Below are 18,653 nucleotides of genomic sequence, written 5' to 3'. Positions count from 1 at the left end.
TTTTTTCTTTTTAATTTTATTTATTTATTGGCTGCTTTGGGTCTTCGTTGCTGCACGTGGGCTTTCTCTAGTTGCAGCAAGCATGAGCTACTCTTCGTTGCAGTGAGCAGGCTTCTCATTGCGGTGGCTTCTTTTGTTGTGGAGCACAGGCTCTAGGCATGCGGGCTTCAGCAGTTGTGGCACACGGGCTCAGTAAGTTGTGGCTCGTGGGCTCTAGAGCGCAAGCTCAGTAGTTGTGGCCCATGGGCTTAGTTGCTCTGTGGCATGTGGGGTCTTCCCGGACTAGGAATTGAACCCGTGTCTCTTGCATTGGCAGGCGAATTCTTAACCACTGTGCCACCAGGGAAGTCCCATGGTTCCTTCTTTATATCTTTAGTTATGGAAAAAGTTTTATGCTAGTCTTTAAGTTGTTCTCATAGATTGTTGCTCTGTAAATAGTTGTAATTTTGGTGTTCTTTTGGGAGGAGGTGAGTTCAGGTTCTTCCTACTCCACCATCTTGACTACTGACACTACCTTGCTCTTCTTTTATTAAAGAAAAGAATGGAGTATCTTTTCATATGAATATTAGCTATTTGTTTTTATTTTTGCCTATGGGTCTTTGTGGAGTTTTTTGGGCTATACAAAAATGTATACATTTCTATAATTGGATCATCCATATTTTCTTAATAGTTTCTACATTTCATGTCTTAGAAATTAGGGTTGCTAAATTTAGCAAACTAAAATACAAGAAACCCAGTTAAACTTTAATTTCTGATAAACAATGAATAATTTCTTAGTATAAGTAAGTCCAGTATAATATTTGAGACATACTTATATCAAAAAAACCCATTACAGAGACCTTTTTTTTTCTCATTCCAAGGTTTTTTTTTTTTTTTTTTTTTTTTTGCGGTACGCGGGCCTCCCACTGTTGTGGCCTCTCCCTTTGCGGAGCACGGGCTCCGGACGCGCAGGCTCAACGGCCATGGCTCATGGGCCTAGCCGCTTCGCGGCATGTGGGATCTTCCCGGACCGGGGCAAGAACCCGTGTCGCCTGCATCAGCAGGCAGACTCTCAACCACTGCGCCACCAGGGAAGACCCCCAAGGTTATTTTTAAACATTCAGTTGTTCTTCTAGAACATTCACAGTTTGTTTTTTACAATTAAGTTTCTGATCCATCTGGATTTTTTCCTTTTTTTTCTTTGGTGGAAAGAATAAGATGGGGAATGAATGCTTTTCCCCCAAATGATCAGTATTGTCCCAGCACAATTTATTGAACAACGCATCTTTCCCACTGATTTAAAATGGTATTAGATTTTCACTTTAAAAACTAAGTAGGGTACACAAGGTGAGAACTATTATGGAATAATCTGTCTCAAATAGAATGTAGATGTCTTCTTTTCTCTAGTTTATTTCTGTTTAAACCTTAAATTTAAACATTTTGCCCAGAACACACTTACAACCCTATGTGAAATAAGTAACTTACCTGGTAACTCAGAGACCCACAAACCAAATTACCCTGAAGAACAGCTTTTCTTAAGAAAAACTCAGAGGAATTGCTGGGTCAAAACAGTCATCCACTTTACAAAATCCTCCTCTTCTTTGATGCCGCCAGGGAGCTGAAAGTCATGCTCTCCAGCAGTCACAGTCACGGATACAGGTGACTCTTCCTGAGCAGCTCACAGAGGTGGGTGGAAGAGGAAAGGATTTCATGCAAATTTAATGCAGTCTTAGGTCTGCCTTAGAGACTATCTAGATAGTTTAAAATTTTTTTCCATTTTTTTAATGGAACAAAAACAGGATTTATAATTATGCCAAGCCAAATCTAGGATAAAATTGTTTCATTGATCTGCCTTTTTTAAAGACAAAAAGTCATAAGCATACTCCTGGTTTTCAGGTCTTGGCAATAATCCCTCTTTTTTTCCTGAAAACTCAGGAGAGAGTTTCTCAGGCAGGGATTATCCATAATGGGCCCATTACCTCAGGGTTCTTAGACTCAGGCTGGGGAAGCAGACAGATGTATAGAAAATAATTACTACACAGTGTGGATAAGAACTTAAAAGAAGTTTTTTACTCTGGGAGCACAAAGCTGCCATGGTTTTCCCAGGCCTCTGCTTTAGAAGAGCTGGGTTGAGACAGCTGCTTGTCTGGGCTGCATCTGTAGAGACAACCGTCCTAATCAGTAGGAAAATGTTTGCTAAATAAGCCCAACCACTATAATAATTTAATGTTGTTAAATGATGGCTTGGGATAAATTTAGGGGATATTTGTGTTCCTAGCCAAGGGACTAGTGTTATTGATTTTTTTCCCTTGCTTGTCTCTATCCGAGGTGCATATGTTAGAATTGAAAGTACAGTTGACCCTTAAACAACACATGTTTGAACTGCACAGGTCCACTTATACATGGGCTTTTCTTCATTAAATACGATGGTACCATAGTATTGAGGTTGATTGAATCCATGGATGCAGAACCTGGGATACGAATGGCTAACTGTAAAGTTATATGCAGATTTTTGACTGTGTGGAGATCGGTCCGGTCCCCCTAACCCCCAGCTTGTTCGGGGGCAACTGTAATCGTTAGCTTGTTAAACCTATTCTGTTTCTTAACACTGTTACACTGTTAGCCACTGTTATGGCTACAAGGGGCAAAGGAGGCTGAGGGGAATGAGGATATCTATACCAAAAGGAACTTTAATTTGATCAAAAGAATTTCCTATCACTTCAGCCTGGCAGTCTTAGACTGAAGAAGACATTTGTAGGAGATATGTTACTGCCAACATTTTAAAATCATTTTCTGAGTTGTGAGCCCCAAATTTGTAATGACAGTCATCAACATTACCACTCCTTATGGAATATTGAATACTCACTATTAGGCAGCCATCTGCCTACACACCTCGCATGCATTATCTCATTTACTCCTCAGGAGAACCCTATAACGTAGGTATTATTATCCCCATTTTACAGATGAAAGGTTAGGACTCAGGGATTAAATACTTTTCTTTAGATCATGTAGTTAGCAAATTGTAAAGCCCATATTTAAACCCAGGTTCATCTAACTCAAGTTCATGTTCTGAAATACTGTCCTACCATTCCAAGACTTAGAACTTTCCATCAGGGTGGACTTAAAGTATAATCTTTCCTATTTATAATTAATTTAACCCTTTATTGCTCCAAATATCATACCTGCCGGTTTTGCTCAATGCAAATTTCTCTTTCTGGAAACTGCAAGTTTGGGGCTCGATTTAATTTCCTCCACGAAGAACAGGCAAGCTTGAGGAACAACTCTTATACAATTAAACATTACTACTCTGAGTTCACCTAATTGGAGAAAACAGTTAAGAAAATGTAAGGATGTTTATAACATTTATAGACCTATAATCAGCCTTTCATCCACAGATATGAGCCATCTATGGAGCAAAGCCATGGTGTTGATAGAGTACCTCCCAAGCTTTTAAAAGCCCTTATCACAATATCATTGTTGGAGTCACGTGGACAGAAATGGGCTCACCATAGAGCAAATCACCATAAAGAATACTGCAAAGGGTCTCTGTGTTCTGGTCCCTGGTTCCTGCTGTAATTTATAGAAATAACTTGATAACTAGATTAGCTGTTAGGTGCCTTCCTGTGATCCTATAAGAAGGTAAACATTCTTTTCTCCTCTCTTGGCAAGTTCTTATGATTGCTTCAAACAGCAACTAAACAGACACATTAGTTAATTACTCTCAGTAAGGACAGCTCAGTTATGCCAAAACCAAATTCAATGTTTTTATCAGCTAATCTTCAGCATCTGTCGGTAGAAGAAAAATCTTTTAAAAACCGTGACAGTAGATCCAATCAGTTTCTTCATGGGGTGCATTTTAATTCAGTCTCCTTCTAGAAAGTGCGTAGCATAGAGTCTTGCTGAAAACTTTCAAGAGCTGTCTGAAGCCCGACGCCAGGCAGACAAAATTATCTGCGTGAGGTATCATTTTGTCACTTCCACATCAGAATCTAACCTGACAGAAGACTCTCCTTTCAACAAATAACAGAGACTGCTCCTCAGTGATTTTAGTCTTGAACCATTTGCTCTTCAGTTATTGTGAAAAACTGGGCTGATACATTTGATATTTAAAAAGCATTGTTGGTAGGGTTGCGGGCATGAGTGACAGAGAGGGATTACAAGGGAGTACAAAGAAACTTTTGCGGTGATGGACATGTTTACCGTCTTCATTATGATGATGGTTTCACAAGTGTATCCATGTGTCAAACTCATCAAATGGTATACTTTAAGTGCATGCAGTTTGTTGTATATCAATTGTAGCTCAGTAAAGCTGGGAAAAAAATAAAAAGCATTGTTTAGGTCAGGTATTCCCAGATGTGAGTAATCGTCAGCCTTGCCTGAAAACTTATTTAAAACCTCAATATAACTGAGACCTTGGAATCAGTATTTGAAAACCCCTCACATGGTTTCATTAACCAGCTTTGTAAAACTGCTGTTAAGGGCCTTTAAATGTGTTATACAGATTGCTTTATGTAAACACACATACAACCTAATTTATGGCGTTTAGCCCTAGCAACAAGTTCGATCTGGTGAATTGGCATGCGTCCCGTTTTTGATATGGCAGCTGTGTAACTCATCTCTGTTCTTTTTTTCCTTGGGCACTGGGATGCTCAGAGGTAAGTTGCACTTATGCTTAAGGTAGGAGCTTTTCTTAGCCTGGGATTTCTATATTATCCCCATCCTAATTACATTGTACTTATTCTTTACCGTCAGTTTAAGGATTTTATTGTACTTAAGTTTTCTGTTTTTATTTTTATCTATTTCAGATTCTTTTTAAAAGTAGGTCATGTTACAAATAATAAACAAGATTTAGAGCAGGACTAGACAGCACCTATTCAGAAGGTTCAGAGGATGAAATCATTACCTTTTTTATGTCATTTGGCTCTACTGCTATACTAGAGGCCTGGCATATTGGACTGATATTATGCCTGCAGAATTATTTTATGATTGTGATAATGACGAGGCATTTATAGACTTTAAAATGAGATTTCATCAAAACACATAAGTGCAATTTCTGGTAATGATACAGCATATTCTTTCTCATAGAAATATGGGTAAAGCTTGACAATTAAAAAACTTTCCAGTGTTTATTGTATACCTGATGTGTAAATGTACATAATTGACACACGTCTTTTCTAAAAGTGTTTAATGAGTGCTCTAAAGATGGACAGAATTTTGCAAGATGAAATAAATTAGAAATGTGTGAAGAAAATAGACAAAGCATGAGGGGTCTGGTTGGCCCAAAAAAGTCATTATAGTCTTGCTAGAGATGGGCCAAAATTTTTACTTTCTAGCATGAAAAGGAAATTTCTCTGCTCAGATAAGAAGTACCTGTGATAATAAATCTAGAAAGATTTCTGTTTCCTATAGGATCTTTGAAGGAGATCATCTTGTCTTTTGATGGGTACAATTACCATCATGCGATACTGATAAATTATAATGCAGTTCAGATTTTTACACGAACTGGTTAAGATGAGTTTAAGAAATTTTCCAGTCCATTAAAAAAATAGGTCGCCATTTCCTCTCCCTGTTAGCCATCAGAACAAGCATTGTGAGGTAGAAGAAATCTCCTTTGGTGAGACAAAGTTAAAGGGAATCTATTTTTTATATTGAGGATGATACACACCAAATCTTTGTCTTCTTGTCTGGTATAGCTAGGTCTGCTGCTAGCCTATGGGGTGCCTTTTTACCAATTAGGACAAAGCCCCCCCCGCCGGGCAAATCTAGCATTGAGGTCTGTATTTCCACCCACTATCCCTGTTCCCATTACCAGCCCCCCTGCTGCCCTCCTGTCTTATCCCAGGGCACTTTCATGCAGTGCACATTTTTTTTAACTACTTGAATTTTTCACAGTGCTTACTAAACTTTATTATGTTTTAGAGTCACCCAAGAGCTTCTCAAAAATGCGGATTTCTGGATACCACAACCTCCAATTCTGATATAGTGAACTAGGGGTTGAAACCCAGGAGGTTGCATTACAGCAAACAGCAGAGGTGATTCAAATTTGAGAAAAGCTGGCTGAGGAGTAAATAGTACAGGTTTAAAAATCATACTCATAGGGTTTCAGATCATTATTTTAAGTTGTGTAATCTTGGGAAAACTAATCTCTCTTTGCCTCAGTTCCTTTGATTATAAAATGACAAACATTCTTCCAGCACAGGGTTATTTTAAGGATCAAGAGAGATTAAATGTCCTACCAGAGTACCTGGAGGGTGGTAAGCACTTAAAAATGCTGGCTACTGTTATCACAGTATACTTTCTTTTTTTAAAATAAATTTATTTATTTTATTTATTTATTTTTGGCTACGTTGGGTCTTCGTTGCTGTGTGCAGGGTTTCTCTAGTTGCAGCAAGCATGGGCTACTCTTCGTTGCAGTGCATAGGCTTCTCATTGCAGTGGCTTCTCTTGTTGTGGACCAGGGGCTCTAGGTGCGTGGGCTTCAGTAGTTGTGGCACGCGGGCTCAGTAGTTGTGGCTCGCAGGCTCTAGAGTGCAGGCTCAGTAGTTGTGGTGCATGGGCTTAGTTGCTCTGCGGCATGTGGGATCTTCCCGGACCAGGGGTCGAACCCGTGTCCCCAGCATTGACAGGCAGATTCTTAACCACTGCGCCACCAGGGAAGTCCACAATATACTTTCAAAGCTCAACTCAGGGTAAGTCCAACCCTTAGGAAAGTATTTTTAAGGGAACCCACAGACAGCACTTACTCTTGTTTTATGATGTTTGTACGCATCCCTCCTCAGGGCTTAAAAGTGTTTCTACACAACCCCAAGCAGATCTCTTGCTTACTTCTTTGAAGTCCTCAGATACAAAGTAATCATCCTTTTTTGTTTGTTTGTTTGTTGCTTATTGCCTACATCCTCATCACCATCCTGATTTTAATACATACTATTCAGATCTCATCAGGCCATTTATCTTAGTTTGCCAAATGCTGCAAACAGTGATTCTTTTTGTAAAAGTTTCTCTTTAGTCCCACCATTATGGAATTATGGAAAACTGCATTCTAAGTCTAAACCCCTTTGGAAATAATTTTTGCTAACGCATGTGAAATCTGTCTGGTAAAATTGCAGGAAGCTGAGGCGGAGGTGGGGTGTTCCCTTCAATTATGGCACTAAAGTCCCAGTTTGAAAGAGCCAGATTTTAATTATATCACAAGGACAATTTAGAGATTATCTCAGTAAATCCTATGACTGAATGATGGACTTAAGCATTACTCTGCAGAGAAATAAGTTTTTCCTATAGGGGAGGAAAAACTGTTTTTCCTTCTACCCCTCTTACGTTCATTGCCCTGGGCCCTGTAAATTAGATTGACAGAAGACTGATTAACAAGAGAAAAACAGAGCAGTTTATTAACATGTGCACTGTGCATACACATGAGAGCGCTCAGTGATGAGCAACTCAAAGAGGTGGTTAGAACTTGGGCTTAGGCCATCTTTTTTTTTAAAAAAAGCAATAGATTGTTAGAGAAGTGACAAGATGAAGGAAAAGGACCTTGAGTTTCTAGGGCAGCATATTGTAGGAAGGTAAATATATGCGGAACTAATGGAAGGTAAGTGCTGAGTTAATAAAGTTTGTTTTTCCTCTGGTGCCATCTCTGGGCTATTAGGGTATAGAGTTGTCGCCAGTGATTAACTTCTGTCCTTCCAGGAAGAGAAAGGAGGAGAACTATCTTTACAAATTTATGTCCTGCTTTTAGGCAAATAGGGAAAGTGTGAAGAGCTCTCTTTGAAGCTGCTTCTTCTCAGTTGCCTTCAGTTCAAACTAACCCCTATGCCAAAGTGGCATATTCTGTACCCTTCATTCCCATCGAAGGAGACTGTGGGGCATCTTAGAACCGTATGAAATGGAAACAGACACTAGTTATTTTTAAAGAAACCATGTACACTTTTATATAATATTTTTACCTCAAAGAAGGCTTTTGAAGCGATTACAAATTCAACATGGCTAACTCAAGTGAATGATGTTGTTTTGTCATTTGAAACATTAAAATCGAATTTTGCCCCAAGGGCTTTTTTGAGTGTGGAATGCTAAGCAGTTTCTAAATAAAACAAATATCTGGGTCCACCATTTTCCAGTTATTATTTTCTCTCCTCCTTTCACTCATATTCTTTTTTAGTAAATGTTCTTCGAACTGTGTTTCAGAAAATATGTATAATGGTTCCAACCACCCTCATCTGTGGCTATTTTCCTGGCTCAGTTGTACAATACGGTAGTGCCCCCTTCTCTGCAGATGGGGGATATGTTCCAAGACCCCCAGTGGATGGATGCTTCAAACCATGAATAGTACCGAACTCTATATATACTATGATTTTTCCTATACATACATACCTGTGACAAACTTTAATTTATAAATTAGGCACAGTAAGAGGATATGTGAATTGCCAGGATCACTACTCTTGTGCTTTGGGGTCAATATTAAGTAAAATAAGGGTGACTTGAACACAAGCACTGCAATATCATGACGGTGGATCTGATAACCATGACAGCTACTACGTGACTAACGGACAGGATACGCTGGACAAAGGGATGATTCACATCCTGGGTAGGACGGAGCAGACAACAACAGATTCCATCATGATGCTCAAAATGGCACACAATTTAAAACTGATGAATTGTTTACTTCTGGAATTTTCCGTTTAATATTTTCAGACCTCAGTTGACTCGAGGTAACTGAAACCACGGAAAGCAAAACCACAGATAAGGGGAGGGACTACTGTATTGTGGTAAAGGATTCAGCTTCAATAATAGTGACTGGAGAAGAAAGGTAGAAGAAGATGCTCACTGAAGCATTTTACTAGAAAATTAGCTGTAAAACACGTTAGTGTAGAAATCACATGCAAATTCATTAAAATAGTGTTAAAAATTCAAGGTCCCCTCTGCCAACCCCCCCCCTTTTTTTAAACCATTTTAACCACATATAAGTATATAGTCTGTGGTATTAAGTACATTCACATTATTGTACACTCTCACCCTTTGATGAAGAATCTAGTTCATCTTTGTACAAATCAATTCTGCAGGAGTAGAACAATCCAAGAAAGAAGGGGAGGGAGGAGAGGGGAAAGAAAAGTAAGAAGGAAGGTAGGTAGGAATAAAGGTAAGAAGGAAGGGAGGGAGGAAAGTCACGCCGAGAAGCTTTCACCTTCCCTTGCACATGTAGGTAGAGGGTCTGACAGCAGTGAGCTCTCGTAGCTGGAAAAAGAACCATGGCAGTGCTGCAGGTGGGATTTCAAAGACTGGAAAATATGACTAGAACTGTATTGTGCCCTGACTATTTTTGGACCCAGGCCTCTGCTTTTTCACATTCAAGGCTTGAAGTCTGTTGAAATTTTGCATGGCTAACAAGGCTGCAATTGGGATGGTTTCCCCTTCGCTAGTAGCAAGCCGTTACTTAGCACCATCTATGTGCAGAATAAACAGGCAATGACAAAGTCAAGGGTCTTACAGAAGCAAAGGATACGCACATTAATATATATCACAAATGAATGGTAGCACAAGTTTTGAAGACAATGTGTTGCTATAGGAATTCATAAAAAGGAGTAACTTCTGCAAGCTAGGATGATTTTTGCTTAATTGTTACAGTGACTCTGCATTCACTTAGTTCAAATTTTAACTGAAATCAAATGTCAATAAAAATCTCACTTTATGTGCAGGATTTGAAATGATATTATGCACAAAAAAGGGCAAGGATTACGTAATTTCAAAGCCAGTCTGCAAAACCGTTTTTATTAATGCTACATGATGGCTGCATTACAGGTAGAAGAGACATATCCAACATTCTTTGTCAGTCTCCTGGGAAAATAGGTCTTGAATTATGAGAGCTGTGGTTAGTGAGAGCGCCTCAGGAATGCATTCCGCTGTTAAATGCCCTGCTCTTGTACTCTAAAGCCTCTGATGTTCTTGAGGGCAATTGGACTGACTATTCCGCATTATTTTATTTTCTGGTGGAAGCATTGCTACTCTAGCATAATGGAACAGACTTTCCTGTGGCTGAAATGGAAATATCTTGCAAAATGTAAACCTCTTGTATGAAAGCTAAATTCCCAGGATCTCTCTCTAGTGGCCAAAGATGACAGATCATGGCTTGTGGAATGTATCTCATCTTCACTTCCCGTGAATGAATGAGACCAATGTTGGAATTGCAAATAGAAGCCCCACATTGATAAGATTGAGATATATTGCTAAGACTTTGCAAAATATATCAAGAAAGTGGTCAGTGGTTTAAAATGATGGCTAACCCTACCCAGAAGCATGGAAGAATGCATTAAATCCAACCATTCACTAGTCTGTTCATTATTAAAAACCTTCACAGAGTGAAGCTGAGTCGACCTGGAGACTACACCATAGGTCTTTCTGTCTAAATTCAAATAGTGACTTTAACTATTTTTGTAAATTAAGATCATTTGGCAGGTACATGAAAAAATGCTCAACGTCACTAATCATCAGGGAAATGCAAATCAAAACCGCAATGAGATATAACCTCATGCCTGTCAGAATGGCTATTATCAAAAAGACAAAAATAGTGTTGGTGAAGATGTGGAGAAAAGGGAACCTCTGTGCACTGTTGCGGGGAATGTAAATTGGTACAGCCACTATGGAAACAGTATGAAGCTTCCTCAAAAAATTAAAATTAGAATTACCATATGATCCAACAATTTCACTTCTGGGTATTTATCTGAAGAAAATGAAGACACTAATTTGAAAAGATATATGTACCCACATGTTTATTGCAGCATTACTTACAATAGCCAAGACATGACAACAACCTGTGTCCAACAATGGATGAATGGCTAAAGAAAATGTGATTTTACATATAAATTATATATTATATATATAATGGAATATTATTCAACCATAAAAAAGAACAAAATCTTGCCATTTGGGACAACATGGATGGACCTTGAGGGTATTATGCTAAGTGAAATAAGTCAGATAGAGAAAGACAAATGTCATATGATTTCACTTAGATGTGTCATATGATTTTACTTACATGTGGAATCACATATAAATATATAAATACATTTAAACAACAACAAACAACTGGGCTTATAGATACAGAGATTGGATTGGTGGTTGCCAGAAGTGGAGGGTTGGAGAAGTGGGCAGAATGGGTGAAAGGGGTAAAAAACAAAACAAAACATCATTTGGGTTTGGATTTATTTGACAGTGCCAACCCGAAAGCAATTTTCAGACTGATTCAGCAGACATTAAAAGATGCGTGAGAAAGTGGAATATGTTAAGCAACTTAGAATGGAGGAAAATAATAGTGTAAGAGATTGCTATACTTTTGACATTTTACACGTAATTCACATTATAAATAATATGCATCAATTACTTGATTCAAGACCTCAGAACTTTTCATAATGGATTTGAAGCACAAAGTACAGTATTTATAGTCAGCGTGAAGTCTTTGCTTTCAATGATGGTTATGACCTTTGGGCCAGAAAGCAAGTTGAGCTCCGCGCTGTGAAGAGTTATGTCATGCCAAGGCAGTTGACCACTCTTTCTTTCCTATTCTCCGCTGTCTTGCAGACCAGATGATGTGCTCCTGCATCGCACGCATGATGAGATTGTCCTCCTGCATTGCTTCCTCTGGCCCCTGGTGACATTTGTGGTGGGCGTTCTCATTGTGGTCCTGACCATCTGTGCCAAGAGCCTGGCAGTCAAGGCAGAAGCCATGAAGAAGCGCAAGTTCTCTTAAAGGGGAGTCGCCTTATGGGAAGCAAAGCACAGAAGCTGCACTCATCTGCACACATCTACCTGCAGAGCCTGCTTCCTGGCGCAGGAGATGGAAGGGGCTGTGAGAGGTCTCTGAGAGGCTCCCCCTCAATGATAGCAGAAACAGGCACAACCGGAAGGCTTGGAACCTCATAGATTGTTTTCCATGTGTTGTAGCGATGGCTAAAGGGTCAAGCTGAAAGGAGTATCTGTTTCAGAAAATCCAATAGAAGTTAATTTTCTTCGGGAAGTAATAGTATATAATTGTACAGTGTAGAATACAAACCATTATGATTTATGCTACTTAAAAATATTAAAAGAGAGTTGTCTGTGTTCTTTTCTATTTTCTTTTTTTATGCTTAGAACACCAGGGTTTTAAAAAAGGGTCTTACGGGTTTCATTTGATTTTGCTAGATTAAACTTTTACTTGGAGACAGGAATTCCTGCACAAGTCTTGACCTCACAATGTAATCCCCAGTTTCCACTATTAAAGAGTACCTTTTGACTCCTGCTTGAAAAAGGAAAACTGCACTGTTAACTCAGACTCCAGTCACTCCTGTGACTCTCCAGCAAGGAACCCTCAAAGATTGGGAAAACATTCTCCCCACTCGCCTTTGTTTTTCACCAGATTATTTCTTAAGAGAGGGAGATGATTCTGAACAAGGCCTGTCCTAGCTCTAAGAGGACTGTGCCTCTTTTGTTCGTCTGTTCAGGTTATTTTTCATGGATTTTATCTCTGTGCGGTAGAATGTACACGATGTGAAGGACACTTTTCAGCTTAGTTAAATGCTATTTTCATTTCTTTTTTCTTTTAGGTCAGAAAAAAAATAGTCAAAATCAGTTAAACATTTAATTATATTTTCTTTGTCCTTCCTTGGATGTTTTCAGTATTAAAACGAAAATATTGCTGCAGTTGTTTCATTTGCTTGGACACACCTGGAGATGCAAGCCAGCTCACATCACTCTGCTGATGAGCTCTCTGTGCCTTTATCAAAAATTCACTGAGGAGACCATACTTCTTTGCATCTGTTCATAAACTCAGATTGCAAATATCAATCACAGGTCTCAGTGAATATCAAACCTACCCTATTTATTTACCATGTGGAATCAAACCTTTGTTTAGATGAGATGTACATTTTTGGTCAAGGAAAAACTGACAACATAATCTCTTTTTTGCTTTCTTCTAATATCCTTCAGACATGCTTCTATTAGAATAAAGGCAAACTGGAATTTAAGGGCAAGCTTCCCTCAGTTATTTGTGCAGCATTCCAAGAAAGATACGTATTAGTGGAATGATGATTTCCTGATTTTAATCCACATACCAGTGTTTTCTTAATTCTAGAACGCAAGTAATTGAGTGAGCCATTGTCTTCTGTGGAAGACTAGGGTGTTGGGTGATATTTTTATTCCAATTCAAGTGTTACAGATTTCACTGTGAAAAAGGCCTTGAACACACTATTTATGACATCCTTTGAGGCAGCTACAGTGCCTTGACTTCAATCCCAGTTTTCTGTTGCAGCATCCCTGTTGTCTTAGCAACACAGTGAACCATTCTGAAGCACAGAGTAACACGAAACTGGGAATCAGAGAAAGTCACCTTTGCATCACAATGTGAGAGATAAAGTCTACTTTATCCATTTTTATCTTAACCCAATAATCTGTGATGAAGTGATTACAGGGAGTAGATAAAAATAGTGCATCAACGTTTGTGTTGGTAAAAAGGGAAGGTGATATATATTGATGAGTTTTTATTTACCAGTTTTTTACTTATCCATTTATATTAACTAAATGCTTCCATTTAGGCTCAAAGAGTATACCTGATTATATTCTGTAGGCTGATTTTTTGGAAAAAAGAAGAAGCATGCTGAATGACTGAGGTCACATATAGTTTTAAGGTCTTCCTTGCTTGTAGCCAGTTAAATTTGAGGTTCTTTATTATACTTATCATTAAAGATAGAATTTGAAGGAACAAGAAGACATTTTTAAGATCATAGATGGTAAAGAAGTTTAACTTCTTAATATTTTAATTTTCTTTTTTATATAAGCAAGGAAATGGTATAAGCTGCTAGAACAGAAACCCCAAAATATGATGACTCATGTAAGACAGGAGTTGATTTCTTTCTCATAGAGCAATCCAGAGGTAGTTGAGAAGTCCAGGACAGGGAGGGTAGCCTCTGTTTCATAAGGTAATCAAGGGATCCAGAATCTGTCTACCTTGTTGTCCTCTCATTACCAAATGTGTTATTCTCCCCATAGTCAAAGCTGGCTCAAAGAAACACAGCCAATTTGTAGCCTGTGAAAAGAGAGGAGTTTGGGAGCTAGCTATTTCCTTTTAAGGAAGCTCCACCCATCACTGTACTCAGAGTCCATTCGTGAATACTGACTACATAACTATACCTGGCTTCAAGGACTGCTGGAACATGTTATCTCCAGCTAGATGGACATATGTCCTACTAAAACTCTGGGGGAAAAAAAAAAAAGGAGAGAGTGAATACTACAGTAAAAGACAGGAATGATGGGCAGCTGTCCATGGCCGGTGCCATGATGAACATCTGAGCAGGGATGACAAAGATCTCTTGCCCTGGCAGGATATACAGTCCTTGGTAAGACTTTGCTCTCTGGGAGGAACTCCCTTGACCACTGCCTTCTGTGGCCTCTAATTGACTTCCAGGAAATTCTTGCTCTTCAGATCACGTAGCCACGTTCGAAACTTTTGGGAGGCGTCACAGCTTTTGCAGGCCCCTGCCTGCTGGTGGAGATTTGTAGACCTAGATTTCTTTAGAGACTGAACAAATGTAGATTTTTATAGTTTATAGGATTGTTGTTAATTGACTGTTGTACGGAGTCTGACTCCATTTTCGATGTTTGACTGATAACAGCTTTCCCTTTCTGCTCCCCATTCCCTTTCCCCTTCTGTTCCACATCTGGGCAAGCTGATTAGAGAGCCTGGGTACCCCCTGCTTTGGACTGGCTGGGAAGTTCAAACCACACAAGCCCTGGCCTGCTCGCAGGAAACCTCTCCCTGCCCCACACCCTAAGAAGAATAAAAGCCAAGCGAGTCAAGTCATTTTTGGATCTCCTCGGGAACTGCCCCACTCTCCCAGAAAGTGTCATTCATTATGTGAATAATAAACCTTTTCATACCCTCTTGATGTGTGTGTGGTTATTAGTCTCAACACCCAAACCAAATTTTGGGTAACGGGGTCCGTCTGGCCTCTGAGGGGTGCTTACAACATTGGTGATAAAATTTCATCAAAACATGGTTTTTGGTCTTTTTGCTTTCAGTTTTGTTAGTTCAGATGAAAGTATTCGCAGCCAAAGGGCTACTCTCATTATATCTGTAATTCTTAAGGTAGCAGCATCTTATTTACTGTGTCTGTGCTTGGCCTGTATCTCCAGCCCTTAATCGAGTGGCAGCCGCTTTGAAGCCTTCTAGAAAAGTGGGTTTAAGTAAGAATGCGGTGCCCTTTAGCTGGTCTTTTCTGCTCAACTGACTTCCATTGTCCAGCCAGTAGTACTTAATGGAGACTTTTGAGAAAAACTGCATAATAATCTGCTGTTTGGAGTATAGAAGCCGTAGGGCTACAGGATATAGGCCCAGCTCTTGTAACAAAGCTGAGTTACCTAGTTGTAACTAGTTTTTCTTGTTTCACTATTTTTCACGGTTCTTCACTATAAAAAACATCATAGCTCTGCTTTTCTCTAACTACTTTCCCCATAGCTACATGTCTGCCTTTCAAGTTGCTAGTGCCAGTTTTACCTAATGGTTAGTCAAAGCATAACAAGGGTCTCTAGTTTTCCATCTTGCAGTATCTATTTCCTTGCTGCCTGGCAACAATGCAAAGCCACATATTTTAGACTTTTGTTATGATGGGGATATAATTGACATTGCCTTTTTCTGAATGGTCTCATCTGATGATCTCAGCTGGTGATTCCCAGATCTATTATCTCCTGCCCTTACCTGTTTTGAGCTCTGAATGTATTTGCAATAGCTCTGATGCATTCTTTTTTTTTTTTTTAACATCTTTATTGGAGCATAATTGCCTCACAATGGTGTGCTAGTTTCTGCTCTACAACAAAGCGAATCAGTTATACATACACACATGCCCCCACATCTCTTCCCTCTTGCATCTCCCTCCCTCCCACCGTCCCTATCCCACCCCTCCAGGTGGTCACAAACCACCTAGCTGATCTCCCTGTGCTATGCGGCTACTTCCCACCAGCCATCCATTTTACGTTTGGTAGTGTATACAGTCCATGCCACCCTCCCACTCCGTCACAGCTCACCGTTTCCCCTCTCCACATCCCCAAGTCCATGCTCTAGCAGGTCTGTGTCTTCACTCCCGTCTGATGCATTTTTAGGTCTCTTTCTCAAGTGTGGTGATGGGCAGACAATGCAATGACGATAAGTAATGGGACAAAATATTACCAAACAACATGGATAAGGAACCGTTTACCTGGCTCAGATAATTTGTCCTTTTGAAAAATTACTGAAATATATCAATCCATTATAACAACATTTTCCTAATATCTCAACATTCCTGATACCTGCTGTGCAGTTCAGAGGCACTGTACTCTCCATGGTCCTGTCCCATGGCTTGGGCCTCTCCTTTCACCATATTTGTAAATCTGGTTCTTATTCATCAGGTCTGAGCTTAAATATCGACTTTTCCTAGAAGCCTTCACTAAATCCTATACAAGTAGATTTCTCCTGTCATCCTCTTCCTCTTCATCCTTCTTTCTTTCTTCCTTTGTAGTACCTACTGCTGCTTATACTTACTTGTTTACTTGTCTATTATTTATCTCTCTCATTAGATGATAAGATCCGTAAGAACAATGTTGATGGAATTTTTTCCCCACAACTGGCATAGTGCCTGACACATTAAGGTGCTAAATAAATGGATAAATTCTCCCCAGATGCATTATGTCCTTTGTACATACTGTTTCCACGTCCTTTCCAACAAGAAACTAATTGATCTTTTTATCCATAATGTCCACAATAATAATAACCCCCAATTAACTCTTATTAAGTGGTTTCCACGTGCATCTAAATGCCTTGTCAAACCGCTTTCTAAGTTCTTCACCAAAGCTGGGCAGAGTAAGACACTTAGCGTAGTACCCAGGGCATAATTAACCCTGGAAAAAATTAAAATTAATGAATAAACAAATATATATTGCAACTGTAGCCTTAAAATGAAAAAGTTATAAAACAGATAAGCTTATGTTTTTGTATTTAAATATCATATGCTATCCTTTAAACAAGTGAACCGTAGAATAATCATTCGACTGTTATCAAATTATTCTAAAAGTTAAGCAGCTTAATACAACAAACACTTATTTTCTCATATCGTTTCTGAAAGTTAGGAATCAGGAAGTAGCTTAACTGTAATTCTAAATTATTCTTGGTGAAATTTTGCCACTTAGAAAGATAAGTGCATGGGTTAGGGTTATAGTGGAATAAATGTAAGAAGCAGGGGTTCAGCAGAATGATAGTGGGGAACTTTTGATAAGACACAATTGTCCATTAGCCAGGCACCTTAGAACAAAAAGTGAGCAAAGTTCAGTTGTCTGCATTTTTTGATCAATGTGAAGAAGCTTCCAAAGAAGCTATTGGAGACTTCAGGAATAGACTTTTCAATAGCGTAGATAGCTTTCAAGAGTAGATACTGAAGCATATGTAACCCTTGCCCTTTCCTCACTTTCTGTGAATAATCTTAAGCCAGAAAAAGGGGATTTCACATGTAAACAAAGACTGAAATTGGAACTAGCCCCATTGCCAGCTCTTAACACCTCCTCAGGGAAAATTTTCAAAGAGCCCCGGAGACCTAAGACTTAGAATAAACCAGTATTCTTACATATAAAACTACTATGTGCTTCAAGGGAGGGAAACAAAGATGTCTGTAGATGTTGTAAACAGAAAAGATACTGGAAAAGCAACTGTGATAGTTAACAAGCTGAAGAAAGGAAAAATAAAGTGAGTGAATAATGAAGGTCCTCTGAGAGGGGGGAACCAAGTACCCCCTTAGCCCTTTACTCTTAAATTTCACAGGTTGAAATTTCTTTAAATATTAAATGGCAGTTATGCAAATGTTTTTTTGATAATGGACTGCAGGAGAGAAAAAAGCTTTCCTCAACACTATTAGGGTCCCTGGCTAGGTCTAAACATTAAACTGACAAAAGACAGATTAACAGGAGAAATGCATACAAATTTTTACATGTACCTGGGAGCCTTCACAGGAGAATGAAGACCTGAAGAAGTGACCAGAGCAGGAAGCTTTTATACCTTTTAGACAAAGAAACAATAAATTTGTGAAGAATTGACAAGATAAGGGGATTTGGGCTAGGGGTAGTAAATGGTAAAGAATAACTAGGAAGATAAGGGTTAGTTTAACAAGGCTGGTTGGTTCAGATTTCTCAGCCCCAAATGTCTTCCTTCTTCCTGGTACAGGGAGGGTACCTTTTACAAGGGAAATTTATCTCCTGCTTTTAGGGGACAAGGGCAAGTGAGGGGGGAGGTCATAGTGACCTTCTTGCTTCTGCTGTTTTCTCAAACTCCCTCAGCTTAAGATACTTAATATGCCAAGGTGCCATTCTGGGGGATAGCGTGTTCTGAACCCCATCAGCATGCTACAGTACCAACCTGAAACTCAGTGGGTGAGGGTATAGACTTGTTTAGGACCTCAGGATCATAAATAAAATAGCCATTCTTTACTTCCCTCCTGTGGTACTAAACCCAAATGCTATTTTATCATGGGGTTACATATTCTAGACTCATAAATCTGTGCTATGCTTTCTTTAATAGTTCCTTAGTTTAGATTGAAATGGTTAATCCCGCTCACCCTTTCCTGGAAAGCTGAGCAGTGTGCCTTGACAGTTATGCTTCAGTGATTTATTTAATGAGGTGCCCTCCTGCCTTTTTTTCA

At 39.2% G+C, this 18,653-nt stretch overlaps 1 protein-coding gene across 2 annotated transcripts in view; it reads left to right on the top strand.

Moving 5' to 3' along the window:
- Positions 1-14,790, top strand: part of KCNMB4 (potassium calcium-activated channel subfamily M regulatory beta subunit 4) — a 67,845-nt gene extending 53,055 nt beyond the window's left edge. Inside the window, exon 3 of one of the 2 annotated variants that reach the window (XM_079937465.1) lies at positions 14,672-14,790. In XM_079937465.1, the coding sequence (XP_079793591.1) occupies positions 14,672-14,768 (97 nt within the window). In that variant the 3' untranslated portion in view covers positions 14,769-14,790. Of the gene's footprint in view, positions 1-11,544; positions 13,791-14,671 lie in introns of those variants that run through there. The other variant, XM_079937464.1, reaches the window with a different exon arrangement.
- The last annotated feature ends 3,863 nt before the right edge of the window (positions 14,791-18,653 follow it).

This window comes from Stenella coeruleoalba, assembly GCF_951394435.1.
Source record: "Stenella coeruleoalba genome assembly, chromosome: 11".
Classification (NCBI taxonomy): domain Eukaryota; kingdom Metazoa; phylum Chordata; class Mammalia; order Artiodactyla; family Delphinidae; genus Stenella; species Stenella coeruleoalba.
This window is presented reverse-complemented; position numbering and strand designations above follow the sequence as displayed.